The sequence below is a fragment of the Syngnathoides biaculeatus genome, chromosome 6, assembly GCF_019802595.1.
Source record: "Syngnathoides biaculeatus isolate LvHL_M chromosome 6, ASM1980259v1, whole genome shotgun sequence".
In the NCBI taxonomy this organism is placed as follows: Eukaryota; Metazoa; Chordata; class Actinopteri; order Syngnathiformes; family Syngnathidae; genus Syngnathoides; species Syngnathoides biaculeatus.
The window spans coordinates 16,557,929-16,574,537 of record NC_084645.1 but is presented as its reverse complement, the minus strand read 5'-3'; the positions used below and the strand labels follow the sequence as shown (position 1 = coordinate 16,574,537).

Below are 16,609 nucleotides of genomic sequence, written 5' to 3'. Positions count from 1 at the left end.
GTCACTAAAAAAGTAAAAGGGTAGACCGGAGGCTATAGGTGGTGGACTCGTGCATATTCTGCGGGTGCTGGAGCAGTGCCAGCTGGTGCCCACCTTGGTCCCCTGTTCTGGCTAATGGTGGGGGGAAGGTGTGTGCCCACCACCGACCCCCACGCCCCGTCACTACTCGGGGGTGCTTCCTCTTTTTATACCTGTTCCTTGCGTCCTGTCAATTCACTTGCATGTGTCCGCATGCACACACATTGGGGACTTTTTGTATAATAATTTGCTTTCCTCATCTTGTTAACAGTTGGTGCTTAATCTTTTGTAGGCTTCTTTTCTCATTCCACTTTAGAAAACTTGTTCAAAAAATTGATTCTAATTCTCAATAAATAACCATTATAATACTTAGAAACCACACCAGGAGCCAGTTGCAGCACAGAGGCGATATACCACTCCTCCTTTCTGCTTGACCCAAAAGCTGAAAGGGACCAAAAAAAAAAGAAGGCAGAAAAACACCTCTAAATCACTGTAAATCACCCATAATGGAAAAGGAAATTATTTTCTCAAATTGTTCCAAGAAAAATTGTTTTAGATCATGACCATTATTTTGAATGAAGCCTTGTTTTTTTAATATTGTTACTGCATTCTTTCTTTACAATGATTCTAATCAAACTTACCTCATCCCCCATGTGAGCCTGAAACTCAAATTTTGCAGGTGGACAGAAGGCCATGGGGAACATCTCCATAAACCTTTGTCTGTCACTTCTTGGATCCAGACTGTCAACTGCATTTTCAATTATGTCGAGACCTTCATGACGAGATGTCTCCAGGTTGTATTCAGCTGACAGGTAAGTCCGCAAGGCTCGATTCAAACTGGCATGGTATCCCAAATCACAACACTAGACGAAACAATAAACTGTAGGTAACGTTTGGACGCAACTATTGTTTAAAAAAAAATGGTTTGCACCTCTATAGAACAACATTATGCTCAGGATATAACATATTTGAAAACCCGTGTAATTAGAAAGATGGCCAAAGTTTGTGCTCGAAACACACAAACACACCAAAAACAACATTTCATACAATGATTTTACAACATAAGTCTCTATTAACTGACATTGGTTGGCAATGAGTTCAGGATGTACACTGCCTCCTGGTCAATGATAGCATGGTATAGGCTCCAGGACTCCTGTGACCCTTGTGAGGATAAGCGGCTCAGAAAATTGACAGATGGAAGTCTCCATTAATATAGAAATGTGCATGAGTCTACAAATACAGCTCATGCAGGTATCTTTGCACATAAATTGCCAAACAGAAATCCTGGAAACATCTGAAGGCTTGTGAGCAAGGCGAACTGAAAGGTAATTTCACCACACAGCATGCTGCGGAATACTGATTACGCTTCAGTCCTCTCCTTCACTCGTGTCTGGAATACAAATCGTAACTGCGTGATAAAAATGTATGCTTTGCTCAATCCCATTCAAGCGTAGCAATCTTACTTATAGCTATCGCTATACTAAATTGACTATCCTATAATGTAAAGCAATGGTAACTAATGCTGATCAGCAGGATTTCATAAAGTCACTAGAAGCAATCTTTTGGCAAGTTAAGATTGAAATGCCCTTGAAGCACAGATATATATATATATATATATATATATATATAAAGAGCGATAGGAGACATTATTTGCAATTACCAACACTGGTTCCCTCATTGGTTTAATCCAGGGGTCAACCACCTTTTTGAAGCTGAGGGCTCCTACCAATCGTATGAACCATGCACCCGCGGGCACCACGTTGGTGACCCCTGGTTTAATGCTTACATTTACCTCAGCAAATCTATTGTAATGATGTGTTAAACAATCCTTAAATGCAACGCAGATGTTGACAAAAGCATGCAGTGATACTTACATCAATTAGGTCTGACAAATCATGGATGTAGTACTTGAAAACAGATGAGTTGGTGGCTTCCAGTGTCAGAAGGTACTCATTTCGTGCTTTGATAGACTTCATTTTGTTCTCAGAGTACTTGGCTTGACGCTAATGGACAATTGGAACCAAAAAAAGAGATCCTGTGAACAACTGAGCTTGTGCTTTTGAATCTCTGCATAACCAGCACAGAATGTCTGGCAAACTTCACCTTATAAAAAGAAAATATGAGTCATTAATACAAAAGAAAAAAAACAGGAAAAAGTGTATTAAATCTCTCCTGAACTATTCAGTCTTCAGCCTACACTTCTTTTCAAGGAGACAGGCAAAAGGCTCTTAGTCACCATCCAATGACTAATGTACTTTGATAGACATAACTTCCATGTCATCTATATTTCAATACTTCCCACTGCAAAGTTACAGTAAGACTAAAAAAAAAAATCCTTTCCAATGGACATTGCATCTTTTCTCTCAAAATGTGTCAAATCTTAGAGGAATGATACCCACAGGTCAAAACTTTATATTTTAAATATGCCAATAGATGTTACCTTACCCTAGATATATGATGTATTTGCTGAAAAAAATATGTTAAAAATGTAGCATCTGCCTTGGTGTACTTAATTATAGAGCTGCCTTTTTTGATCTTTCAACTCTTGCGAGTGCAAATTCTCATGAATGTGAAGTAGTTACTCAGTCATGCTTGACCATAGAGTTTGTAAATAACGACACGCTATATACATGTTTTCAATACCTGTACAAAAGCTACATACTGTAGTACTCCATGATCATAAACACCAGCATACATATGTATTTACTCAGTTGGGAACTGATTTGGATTTCTATTTGCAGATTTCTTTCACAACAACAAGTTAATGTACATTGATTTTATTCTTCACTATGCTGCCCCTGATGACCGCTGCATGTTTTCCATCTCAGCCATTGTGTACATGAATGAGTAAATTCATCGCTTGTTGCAAACTGTCTAGCAAGCAGGCAAACCATAACGCTAGCTTCAACGTCACTCCTGGTCTGGAACTGCCAATGACTTCACATAACAAGGCCCGACCCTTAATTCTTATTCCACAAACGCAATCGTAATTAGACTGCCATGTAGTGTACCTTCTCCTTCATCTTCTCAATCTTCTTCACAGAGTTCCGCTTCTGGTATTTGTCCTCCATTCGGATGCTGAATACTGGATCTCCCCTCCCAATCTGCTTCTCCTCCTGCTTCTCAGCTTCCTTTAGTTTACTCTCTGCACTAATGCTCTCTGAATGATACATGTGGTACGTCTTCATCACCTGGAGTAAGAAAAGGAAGGTTGCAAAGAAAAACTGTTAATGCTTCTTTGCTGCACAACAGAACCAATGTCTGAATCAAGTCTCCAGTTAAGAGTCTAATAATTAATTAAACTGTATTCATGACAACAATTAGTTAACAAAACTATAAAAAAGTCAATCTACCCTCATGACCTGGCAGTTAGTTAAATAGGTTCATACCCACAAAAACCACAATGCATTGTTGCTTTACTGTATCTAATACTGTACATTCAACATCCACACAAAGGTACTCACTTCTCTGTGATTTGGAAGAGAAGATATTTAATGAGAAGCTTTTAGTGCAGGGGAATGAAATGCATCATGTTAGTAATGAACTGTTGATTAGATTAAACTGGATTAAATCATTAGCCTCGGGAAATTATTGTAGCTTGTATTATACTAACACTCACTCAATACAGAGTATGGATCTATTATACACTGACGTAGGCAAGAGCAGTCATGAAGTATGAACAATAAATTCCATATACTCTACACAAGCACAGACAAGAGCTACACGTACAAAGTTGGGTAAAAGTGCTTTTGTTTATTCAGAACTATATACAGTACTTTACATCCATATAGTAGTCACCAGCCAATCGTTGGACACATATAGATCAACAACGATTCCTACTCACATTCATGGCTACAGGCAATTTAGAGTCTGCAATCTGCCTACCATTTTTGGACTGTTGGAGGAAACTGAAGTACCTATAGAAAACCGATGCAGCCAATGGGAGAACACGCAAACCTCGCACAGAAGGGGATGGATTTGAAAGGCAGATGTGCTATCCAGAATTTCTGCATGTGGCGTGTGCAATATAAAATTTGAGAACAATGAACCACCATATAGCGAAGACGACTGTACAAAAGGTGTTTATAAAAGATTCCACCTGGCCTACTTCCTATAAGTACAGTATAAGAGGCACGTCACCGAGAAATATGTCATTGCTATTCTAAGCTACAGCATGAGTGTGGACTTGCCCACCAAGCATTGGACACAGTCTTCCTTTAGAGGTGGTACACTTTAGAATCAGGATCATAGTGATGGACCCATGTTTCTTAAAGAACAAAAACAGTAATAAAGCTGTTAGAAAAGGCACTAAACAGTCATAGCACCAACTTGTTAGGGCGTTGGCCTCACAGTTCTGAAGACTGGGGTTTGAATCCCAGCCCTTTCAGTCTGGAGTTTGCGTGTTCTCCCCGTGTCTGCATGGGTTTTCTCTGGGAACTCCGGTTGCCTCCCACATCCCAAAACATGCATTAATTGGAGACAATAAATTACTCTTAAGTGTGATTGTGAGCGCGAATTTTGTGTGTCTCTATGAGCCCTACGATTGGATGGCAACCAGTTCAGGTTGTACCCCACAATCTGCCCAATGATAGCTGGGATTGCAACAAGCAGTCCCACGACCCACGTATGGATATGTGGGTCAGAAAATGGATAGATGGGTGGATAGTCATAGCCACCTAGCCACAAAACGTTGGCCATGACTTTAATAATTAATTTGTTTACCCCAGGGGTCGGGAACCTATGGCTCGCGAGCCATACTTGGCTCTTTTGATGGTTCCATATGGCTTGCAGAGCCCTCATGACAACGTTATGTACATGTGATTTCTGTCATGCTTGCAACACAAATGACGCAGATACATTTGTCCTTGTGGGCTTGCTGTAGTTTGCCATGGAAGTCGATGCGCACGGGCGCAAAAGAGATGAACACCGATCGGTTAGAGCAACTAATTTTGGAAACATTTTTTATTTTACAAAGGTCGCTCAAAGAACAAAAAGGATAGCAAATCAAATTGAATTCCGTTCACGATTAATGGATGGAAGTCTCAACGCCTGCGTGAAGCTTAAACTAACGACGTATGAAGCACCAGAAGTCGCATTAATGGTAAGAAGTAAATTTGTCATTACTGGTTAGCAACAGCGTAACAATGTTATTTAAAAGAATTCAGAGACTTATTGTACTCTAAAAGTATTTGTCTTACATAAATGCACAAATACACCTGTATTTAGTTTTTAAAATATTGTACGGCTCTTTTGAAATTACATTTTAAAATATTTAGCATTTATGGCTCCCTCAGTCAAAAAGGTTCCAGACCCCTGGTTTAACCTGTTTTCATCAAACAAGCAAGGTTTCTAAAAAGAGAAGTTTTTTTCCCCCATATTTCTCTATAATGGTGCAGGAGAGAATTGTATGAGCAATGATGGACAATAAGAGAGGACAACAAGAGGTAGAGTTGGGGAGGTGTTTTTGACAAACAAACAAAACCAAGCAAAGTCTTGCACACACTGAGTCGATGGAAGTAGAGAATGTGAGGATGAAGGATAAACAACAGGCTGGTGAAATGTACAACTAAACCAGCCTTTTTTTTTTTTTTACAGTGAAGAAAATAAGTATTTGAACACACTGCTATATTGCAAGTTCTCCCACTTAGAAATCATTGAGGGGTGTGAAATCTTCATCGTCGGTGCATGTGTACTGTGAGAGACATAATCTAAAAACAAAAATCCAGAAATCAGAATGTATGATTTTTCAACGATTTATTTGTGTAATACAGATAAGTATTTGAACACCTGTCTATCAGCTAGAATTCTGACCCTTTAAGACCCGTTAGCCCGGCTTTAAAGGTCCACCTCCACTCCATGTATTATCCTAAATCAGATTCACCTGTGTGAGGTTGCTAGCTACATAAAGACACCTGTCCACCCCATACAATCAGTAAGACTCAAACTTGTAACATGGCCAAGACCAAAGAGCTGTCCAAAGACACCAGAGACAAAATTGTACAACTCCACACGGCTGGAAAGTGGTATGGAGAAATTGCCAAGCAGCTTGGTGAAAATCTCGGTCAATCTCAATCGGAGTGGAGCCCCATGCAAGATATCACCACGTGGGGTCTCAATGATCCTTAGAAAGGTTAGGAATCAGCCCAGGACTACACGACAGGATTTTGTCAATGACCAGAAAAGAGCTGAAACCACCGTTTCCAAGGTGACTGTTGGTAATACACTAAGACGTCATGGTTTGAAATCATAAATGGCACGGAAGATTCCCTTGCTTAAACCAGAACATGTCAAGGCCCGTCTTAACTTTGCCAATGACCATTTGGATGATACAGAGGAGTCATGGGAGAAGGTTTTGTGGTCAGTTGAGACCAAAATGGATCTTTTTGGTCATAATTCCACTCGCCGTGTTTGGAGGAAGACGAATGATGAGTTCCATCCCAACAACACAATCCCTACTGTGAAACATGGGGGGTGGTAGCATCATGCTTTGGGGGTGTTTTTCTGCACATGAGACAAGACGACTGCACTGTATTGAGGAGAGGATGACCGCGGCCATGTATTATGAGATTTTGGGGAACAACTTCTTTCCCTCAGTCAGAGCATTGAAGATGGGTCGTGGCTGGGTCTTTCAATATGACAATGACCCGAAGCACACAGCCAGGAAAACCAAGGAGTGGCTCTGTAAGAAGCATATCAAGGGTCTGGCGTAGCCTGGCCAGTCTCCAGACCTAAACCCAATAGAAAATATTTGGAGGGAGCTAAAACTCTGTGTTTTTCAGTGACAGCCCAGAAGCCTGTCTGATCTAGAGAAGATCTGTGTGGAGGAGTGGGCCAAAATCCCTCCTGCAGTGCATGCACACCTGGTGAACAACGACAGGAAAGGTTTGACTGCTGTAATTATAAACAAAGGCTAATGTACCAAATATTAACATTGGTTTTCTCAGGTGTTCAAATACTTATTTGCAGATGTATCACACAAATAAATTGTTAAAAAAAAAAATCATACATTGTGATTTCTGGATTTTTCCTTTTAGATTATCTCTTTCACCGTGGATATGCACCTACGATGAAAATTTCAGACCCCTCCATGATTTCTAAGTGGGAGAACTTGCAATATAGCAGGGTGTTCAAATACTTATTTTCTTCACTGTAACTGGCAGCATACACTTTACTTTTGTGTAAATAAAATTAAAAGGAACTCTATACTGTACATGAAATGATTACGTCCTTATTGTATTAAGTGTCCATTTCATTTTAACAGGTCTCAACAACATGTTGGTCACATGCATGTGCAATTAATTTATGAAGTAGTAATTCAGTTATTTTTTTTAACTCACTGATGGGTGATCAGAACCAAAAATCCTGATCGTGTAAAGCCCAGATATAGGTGTCATTAACATATACATACAGTATTATTTTACACCCGCCATAGTGTGAGAGAAGATACGCTTCTGCGAATTACAGCTCCAGTACCTGTGCAAGCATTACACTTCCCCAAACCCTCAGCCTTACCATAAATTCAAACTAACCTATCTTGTAATCAAAAACTTTTTCTCTCAAAATGAGTTATTTCTGGACAGAGGGAACTGCGCAGAGGCTGACGTGGAAGCCTTTGCCTTTGGTGGGGTTTGGCTCAACTCACACTAATTTAAGCATGGTTGACTGACCTTGGGTGATGTACTCCTCATTTACTGGTTTGGAATCTGGCACTGCTGTGTTTACTCTGCTGCTTCTTTTAGATTGACATATTTAGAGACAAACCAGACCTGCTATTTTACTGGTGGGGACAGACATAGGGACTCTGGATGTCTGATGCAATAGCTTACCCAAGTGCGCATGAATCAATGTCGTGTGCACATCTATCCACAAGGGCTAAACCAGGTCAAATCCACAAGTGTGTTAAGAGTGACATACTATAAATTGGATTTGAGAGTAGCACACTATTATGGCCAGAACACATTAGCTGTTGACATTGTTAAGAATGACAATTTTTTTTCATCTTAAATTTACTTAAATTCTAGCTACCACAATACTGAAATTATCATAACTAACAAGATATGAATTATTGTTTGCTAGATTTTGTAACCATTAAATGTAGCTTGTTGTATAGTCTGTAGAAATAAAGTATTTTATTAGTTGTATTTTGGAGGCATTATAGTATGCAGACTATGACAGGAGGTCTAATTGAGCCAGCGCAAGGCAATGCACTGAAAGGACATTAGCTCAAAAGAGGGAAATTAGCACTTACCGTATATAGCTCATTAAGGACCTTCATTAAGTCTTCCTGGAGCTGGAATGCTATTTCCTTGCTCTGGAAAAAAAAGAAAGAAAGAATGGAAAAACAATGAGAACAATACAACAAAATGCTTGCTCAACAGCATTTCATCACAGGTCCCAATAGTTACAGAAATTGGTGAAAAACTAAAACAATTATCTTCCAGCCCTATACATGGCAACTTTTGCAAAACACTTTCTTTGTACCCAAATATATTATTATTTTATATTATATTATAGAGGTGCAACAAGTAATTGATTATTCTGCAACTAAAAATTCATAATATTGACAACTAGCTGAGATAGGCTACAGCACTCTCGCGGCTAAGAAAATGGATGGATAGATAAACGATCATCAAATTACAACTACATTGGAACCTCGAAAGAATAGATAAATAAGCCGGGGGGGGGTTCTTGTCCGATATAGCCAATTGTCTATTACGTAGAAGCATTTTTTTAAAGGCATATGCACCCATATCACTGTAGAGTACAAAATAATAATTTTGTAGGTTTCTTTCTGTGGCCCAAAATCCCTAGTTCACCACTAAGTTATTGTAAATACATATAATAAAAGCTTGAAATGTGTGAACAGTTTACATCTTATCCAAATTTTACTACACCAGTGTGCCTGGTGAATGTGACATTGTTGACGTACGTGCTTATCGGTGTGCTTCTTAGTTGCACAATCATATGCAAAGGCAAATGTCCTAACAAGAAATTATTACTTTACCAAAAATAGCATGTTGCAGTCTCCAGACACATTGCATGTTAAGGTCAAGGTGCTTTTGTTTTCAACTCTTTGATATGTGTAACACATACAGAGGACTGAAACTACGGAACAGTACTTAAGGCCCTGCGGTACTACAAATACCGTACAAATATCAATATAAAATGCTAGATAAATGGACTAGTGACGGCAGCCAAAAGAGCGAGAGGAAGACCAAAGAAAAGGTTGATGGATGTGGTGAGGGAGGACATGGGGATTGTGGGTGTTAGAGAGGAAGATGCACGAGATAGGCTTGGATGGAAAAAGATGACACGCTGTGGCGACCCCTAACGGGACAAGCTGAAAGGAAAAGAAGAAAATGCTTGATAAAACTATGGTATATACAGTATAAAAAGTATTAATTGAATGTGAACTATCAAAGATCAGGTGACGTGCAACATAGTCAAGGTCAAAGTACCAAGGCAAATAAGAATATAAGAATACCCCACTTCTTGCCAGAAGATACCTGGGATAGGCTCTAGCTCCCCAGTATCCCTAGTGAGGATAAGCAGTCTAGAAAATGGATGGATGGGTAAATTAGATGACAAAACCATCAATTTTGCTAAAGTGCCTCATGCGACCATGAGTCGAGTGAGTGTGTGTGCGTCCATGTGTATGTGTGTGTGTGTGTGAGAGAGAGAGAGAGAGAGAGAGAGAGAGAGAGAGAGCGGGAGAGAGAGAGAGAGAGAGGAGAGAGAGAGAGAGAGAGAGCGAGAGAGAAAGAGAGAATTCAATGATCAAGCACTTGGGAAAATCATGATTAAATCAAACCAAACCATGCAGAAATAGCCAATCGCCACATTAAATAAAAATATTTCACAAATTCTGCCAGCATATGTAAATTTACGAGCGCATTTTGTAACCACTTGGTGGCTATGGTATATTAGAATCAAAGTACTTCTCAAGAAAGGAATGGAAATTTTTATTTGATTGATTAATTCATTGATTAATCAAAAGTATTTATAAATTTTCAATATAATTATTTGTTGCACAGTTGCACCCCTAATCAAGGATCTTATATTCACATTTTGCTCCCCCTTAAAACACAATGAAAAGCAAAACTCTGAATCACAGATTGTTCACTATGACCAAACGATTCCCAAACAGGACAACGCAATTACGAAGTGGAAGTGAAGCATAGCATGGTGGCTGGCGTTGGAGGAATAATCTAAATTGATGAAAAAACGCAAGAGCAAAAGACAGATGATGATGACAATATGCTAGAATTACACAGTAAAATTCAAGGCAAGCACTCGTGACATGTAATGTAACATGGATATTTCCAAGTTTCATTTCCACTGAATATATGTAATATCACAATGTCCATCCATTTTCTTAGACGCTTACCCTCACAAGGGTCGCAGGGAGTGATGGAGCCTTTCCCAGCTGTCAACGGGCAGGGTATTTGAATATATCAGATAAAACATTTTGTTACTGTAGTCCACAACAGCTTCAAGTAATTCAACTATCAGTGTGGATTGAATGGATGGCAACATGGGGGGTTAAATGAAATGCCAGTGAATTGAGGGTAAAAGCCTGTATTTATCCTCATGTTTGGTCATGTAGTGGAGAGTCAAATAGTCATCTTTTAACACAGCAACTTGTGTACATCAAATTAAGCACATGGGTTTACCCTTGACTTCTGTAAAGAAATACATGGCAGTCCAGCTTGAGGGTAACTGAGCTAGCATCACTTGTTGCTGTTTACCTAGACTCACAGCTTATTGCTCGCAACGGCTCATTGCTCACACATTCGTCAAACACGGAAGTAAATATGAATGAAACATTTTTTTTAAATAAAAGCAAAGTAGCTCTGTTTCATGCATACCATACATATTTTTTAATTTATTTTCTAATTTATGATTGGCCTGACACAGGCCAGACAGGGTCAAGCATCGAGCCGAATGTGGCCCGTGGTCCGTACAATGCTCAGGTCTGTTCTAACTGATAATCTTTATTGTTTTTAGCAAACAATCATTTGGGGGACTGTGGAGTTAACATGCATGTCAATCGCTTTTCACCCCCAGTCCAAAAACATCTTCTTCTTTTCTTTTCAGCTTGTCCCATTAGGGGTCGCCACAACATGTCATCTTAGATGAACGCATAGTTTGTTTGGCACAGTTTTACGCAGGATGACCTCCCTGACGCAACCCCTCTGCATTTAGCCGAGGAGAGGATCTTATAGCACCCGGTATTCCCAGGCGGTCTCCCATCTAAGTACCAACTCCAACTTCCTGGTGATACTTAACAAAACAGACATTATATAAAATGGATGGTTGGATCTGCAACCGCAAAGAGTACATGCAAGTTCTTGACAGGATTTAAACGTGAAAAGTTAGATAGCATTGGACTGTGTGAACTGTTGCTTAACCAACGACGTCCTCTTGAGAGGTGGTGGTGGCACACTTTGTCCCTACTCCTGATCATGGCTATGAGCAGAACAGCACTTTTAAGATAATTAAAATCTAACTCCATGCTGTTCACCTCAGCTCAGTCAAAATGGATAGTAGAAAAAAGATGCACGAGCTTGACACTCTTTGCACATTCCTCACAACACTGCAGACTGGCTGATCTCATCAAATACGCAGGAAAGTGGATTAAATTCTTACATGGGCTGCGAGGCTGGTGTCCAAAATGAGAGAATCATGCTAGTAAAGTAGCCTATCTGCAACACCTTCCTAACCACCACAGGGATACACAATTTCCTATTTCCTAATCTAAAAAGCCTGTATACCTTGATAAACTAAGTCCAAATATCAAAAGACAACTACACACATTTGTAAATTAGAAACACTTAAGGGAGGATTAGAAAAGTATGGGTTAAAGGTTACAAAAAAATGTTCAGAGCTCATCTGGACTTAAAAAAATGTACTTTTAACTTGTTGTTACACTACATTTATAACAACGAAGACATGGGCCTTGACTAAAGGAAAAATCAATTTACAGCTATCAGTTCAGTGAATGGAACATTTGACTATCTGTCAGCTCTAACAGTCATCAACTTGATGCAATTGAGAAGCCTTGGAAGCATTCCAAAGGTCAATGAAAGGCCTAAGCGTCACATGAGCTACAGTATAAGGGTTTGCGTGCAAGAGCAGTAAGGATTGGCAAGAAAGCAACACTAAAATACGTTGTATAGTTTCAGTGAAGTGAAGTGAGTATGGTATGTGGACAGAATGCCTGTGTATGTACAGTAGATACTGTACACTGTAAATTAAAAAAAAAAGCAAATTAATGTTACCTGCGTGTGTTTTCTCCGGGCACTCCGGTTTCCTCCCACGTCCCTAAAACCAACAACCTTAATTGGACACTCTAAATTGCCCCTAGGTGTGATTGTGAGTGCGACTATTGTCTGTCTCCATGTGCCCTGCAATTGGCTGGCAACCAGTTCAGGGTGTATCCCCAGCAGTCCTTCGACCCTTGTGAAGATAAGCGGCAAAGAAAATGGATGGCTGGATGGAAATGAATGTTCATTTACTCATTGAACCATTGAAATGTTTAAAAAATGCTGAGTTAAGGGAATATTTATGGGGTAAAAATATCCTTGAAATAGGATAATCCCTTTATTCTTGCACTTAATCTGTATGGTTAATCCAAGTCACAAATCTTGCAAATAGAATAATCCAAGTTGTCATTGAAGAAAGTTATTTTCTTTGAGATAATAGTTCTATACCCCACATATCCTGTATATGCACTGTATTTGTGTGTTTAACGGTAAATTTTAGCTTGATGTGACTTAAACGATTACATGAAGACAAATCTAGACGATGACAGTTGTTGAAGGATTTCAAGAAAATGCTTGAAGGTGCAGTTTGTAAAAGGAGATCATATTTGAGCAAACAATTTTACAAGTCTTTGTCCTGTCCTGCAATTTGTCCTTTAAGAGCCAACTAATTCACGATAGTACAAAGCAACTGCAGATGTATTAAACGGCTACTCCTTCAGTCAAGGAGTAAATGGTCTCTTTAGGGTGCCTTAATTAACAGTAGTGAGGGGATATTCAACACAACACCCCTGCAGCAATGTGTCATGTTACTACCCTACAGAGGAACAGATTTAGCAGTATTTTTTTCATGTTAAAATGTCAGGCAAATGACCTATGATTAGGAAGCTAAAAAAAAAAAAAACGGGTGAGATCCAATCTCCCAAAAAATACACTCCTATATATTGATTTTTAAGTGGAATATAAAGTTTCCATTAAAGTGAACTTCAGCCATAAATGTACAGCAGGAAAATAGACACCAGTGCCACTGGAAAACGCCCAAATCTGAAAACTCAACTGGTTCACATTGGTAGCTGCATTCACAGAATGGCACTTCTATAAATGTAAGAGGACAGAGTAGCTCATTTAATGACTAACAAAGTGGGCACATGTGATATGGGCGAGCTAAAACACAGACAGCAAATAGCAAAGTCAACCCAGGGATTGTGATGAGGACAAAATGAAGAATCTAGGGCTTTCTAACACCTCCCTCCGACCCCCATACACACACACCACATCTACAAAAGAGAAAAAAAATGTGAAGTGCATCAGTTATGGTTGTCTGCCAGTCGGATAAACTAAAAGGCACTGACAATATTGGTGGCATTTTAGTGGTGATTTTTTTAATGCCATAGAGAAAATAATTTCAGTAAATGCAACTTAACCATAATCACTTGTACCTTAAAACTTGTACCATTACCAATCCTCTAAAAAGTGTTGTGGAAACAATCATGTAATGTGCTACTATTTACTGTTTTACTAGAACTGCAGTGGTGTCTATATCTGCACAATCCTGTATACAGAATATTTGTTTATTTCAAAAGGCATCATCGTGGGCAACAGCAGTATAATCTGTAAAATGACTATAACACATCTGCAGTCATTAAAAGAACAGTGACATTAAACACCAAAGAAAATGGGAGCAATAGTTTCCTGATCATCTGTGTACATGAATGCAAGGATTTTACATCAACAGGAAGGCTAAAAATATTTATGGTTTTGGCTTGCTAGAGCTAGACAGAAAGACTGAATGAGAGACAGACAGAAGAGATGGAAATAGTCACATAAGCTAAGCTTACACAAAGGCATGCCTCGAAGGCAAAGCCACTTTGTAATTTGGGTCTGTGGTGAGTTCATGTGACTGAACCAGCAAAGGAACTCATAATCCACTAGGGAGTTGGCATCTTTGTGGAGGGCCAGAAGACAAAAGAGCGGCTTTGGTCATGAATCTGTGATCTTGAGTGGGGTGAAGACCTAGTGATGCAAGGCTGATCAAGAGTGCATTCTTAACATATAGTACTTATACATATGAAATCTTTCATACTACTGACTGACTGTGTAGTGCATTTTAGAAATAAAAAATGTACTTGCATTAAAGAACATAGATATCTATCTGTCCATTGCACTCACATCACACCTTCAAGGAATCTAAAGTTGTTTTTTGGATGTGGGAGGAAACCAGCATGCCCGGAGAAAAGCCACACAGGCATGGAGAGAACATGTAAACTCCACACAGGCGGGGCCAGGATTTGAACCCTGGTCCTTAAAACTGTGAGGCAGAGAGTTTAACCAGTAGCCTACTGTGCCGCCACAACCCTAACCCTCACACAAAGTAGAGCGTTTTTTTGGGGGGGGGGGTCAGGAAATAGAATGAGTACTGTATTTTTCAGACTATAAAGCGCACTGGAATGCCGATACAGGCACCAGGAGAACATGCAAACTTCACACTGTGCAAAAACACATTGGATTTTTTATCTCGCTGTCTGAAGTCAAATCAAAATGAACCTCTTCTGTTTCAGGTCAGACAGGATTCCCCAAATTATTTCATTTTGTTAAATGCCACAACAATTACAGGGAAAATTTCTTAGATAGTTTCATATTATTTCTTCGAGGTCAAAAGTTTACATACATAAAAAGTACCACGTCTTTAAAGAACATGGGGAAGCCCAGATGATGAGTTCATGGTTTAATATAAGTTAACTGCTGTGGCCTCTGAGTTCTGAGGTGCCGAATTCAATCCATGTTCTCCCAGTGCCTGCGTGGGTTTTCGCCGGACACTCTGGTTTCCTCCCACATCCCATAAAAAGCCTTAATTGGACACTCTAAATTGCCCATAAGTGTGATTGTGTGTTCGACTGTTGCCAGTCTCAATGTGCCCTGTGATTGGCTGGCAACCAGCTCAGGGTGTACCCTGCCTCCTGGCCGTTGATGGCTAGGATAGGCTCAGCACTTAAGGGACCCTTGTGAGGATAATCGGCAAAGAATGGATGGATGTATTTATTTAGTACAAAAATGTATTCTCATCTCTCTAGCTATGCCAGCAATGTATAGTGACAACCTGGACAATTAAAATGTTCTTCCACGAGATGGTTAAAAGCACAATTAGCATGCCATGCAACAGAATTCATAGCTTCCTCCAAATTTGTCAACTTTGTCTTCAACTATATTGGCATATATTTTACAGAAAGTACATTTGTAAGTAAACAGAGACAAGATTGTCATTATTTCAGGATAGAGTGTTCCCTCGCTACAACACTGTTCACTTTACACGGCTTCGCATTACACATATTTTATTTTGTGTGTGTAATTTTTTACAGTGTAGGAGGCTTTTTTTTTTATAGCATAGGAATGTGCATTGTGTTCTGTATTATGATTCGTTAAGGGAATCCCCACATCGTGTTCTGCGACCCAATTGGCTGAAGAACTGCAGACCATTTTCAACTGCCCGAAATACGGGGACTGCCTGTCGCGGCATTTCAGCGCACCAGTACAACGCAAAGCATTGACGTGTTGTGCCCGCATTATATCCGCATTGTGCAGCCTATCTACTAGTACTTAAGGTGGGAGATCGTGGTGGCACGCCGCTCCCATAGTGGCCCCTAAACCCCACTTCCAAACAAGGGCACCTGAGCTCAGTTCAGCATGTGCAGCATCCCACGCATGAGCAGCATTTGACCAAACCAAGAAACGAGCTGAGCGGACACCATATCTATGCTACACTAACAAGCAGAACTAAGGACTGATGACATGATCGTTTGAGGTCACACTTTGTAAAATGTTGTTTTATTTATGGTTGGTGTCTTTGTACAATAGTTAATTATATATGGACCATTTATTTATAAAAAACTAAGACATGATATAACAGGTACACACAAATAAAGCCTATAAATCAGAAATCATTTTTAGTGGATCTGTGATGCTGTTAAACAAAAACGTGTTTAAAGTTCCTATGGGTGTTCAAAGTTCCTTTGTAACAGTCCCATTCCCCCATCTCATCCGGGAATAAGTGCTTTCATCTGTTTTGCCAAATTTAGAAGTAGTTTCCCTAAATACTGGATACAGGTTGGGAATCACTATTTGAACCACTCCAGTATATTTTAAAAAAGGAACTGAGGTGTTTAAATTCCACTAAGAAAGACAACAGGACATGCTATTGTACTGTGTATATATATGTTGTATATATTCTTTACAGAACCCAGTTGGAGTCAATTACTCAAACCATTGAATATTTTTAATCTACCTTAGAAATGGGTACACTTTTATTCTAATATGCCACCACCACCTAAAGG

General features: G+C 39.5%; 1 protein-coding gene across 8 annotated transcripts in view; it reads right to left on the bottom strand.

Moving 5' to 3' along the window:
- srgap1a (SLIT-ROBO Rho GTPase activating protein 1a) overlaps positions 1-16,609 on the bottom strand; it is a 79,021-nt gene that overhangs the window by 30,112 nt on the left and 32,300 nt on the right. For all 8 annotated transcript variants that reach the window (XM_061821958.1, XM_061821960.1, XM_061821961.1 and 5 more), the window contains 4 exons: positions 8,267-8,329; positions 3,030-3,209; positions 1,893-2,021; positions 660-881 (listed from right to left, as the gene is read on the bottom strand). In XM_061821958.1, coding sequence (XP_061677942.1) covers positions 660-881; positions 1,893-2,021; positions 3,030-3,209; positions 8,267-8,329 — 594 coding nt within the window. The remainder of the gene's footprint in view (positions 1-659; positions 882-1,892; positions 2,022-3,029; positions 3,210-8,266; positions 8,330-16,609) is intronic.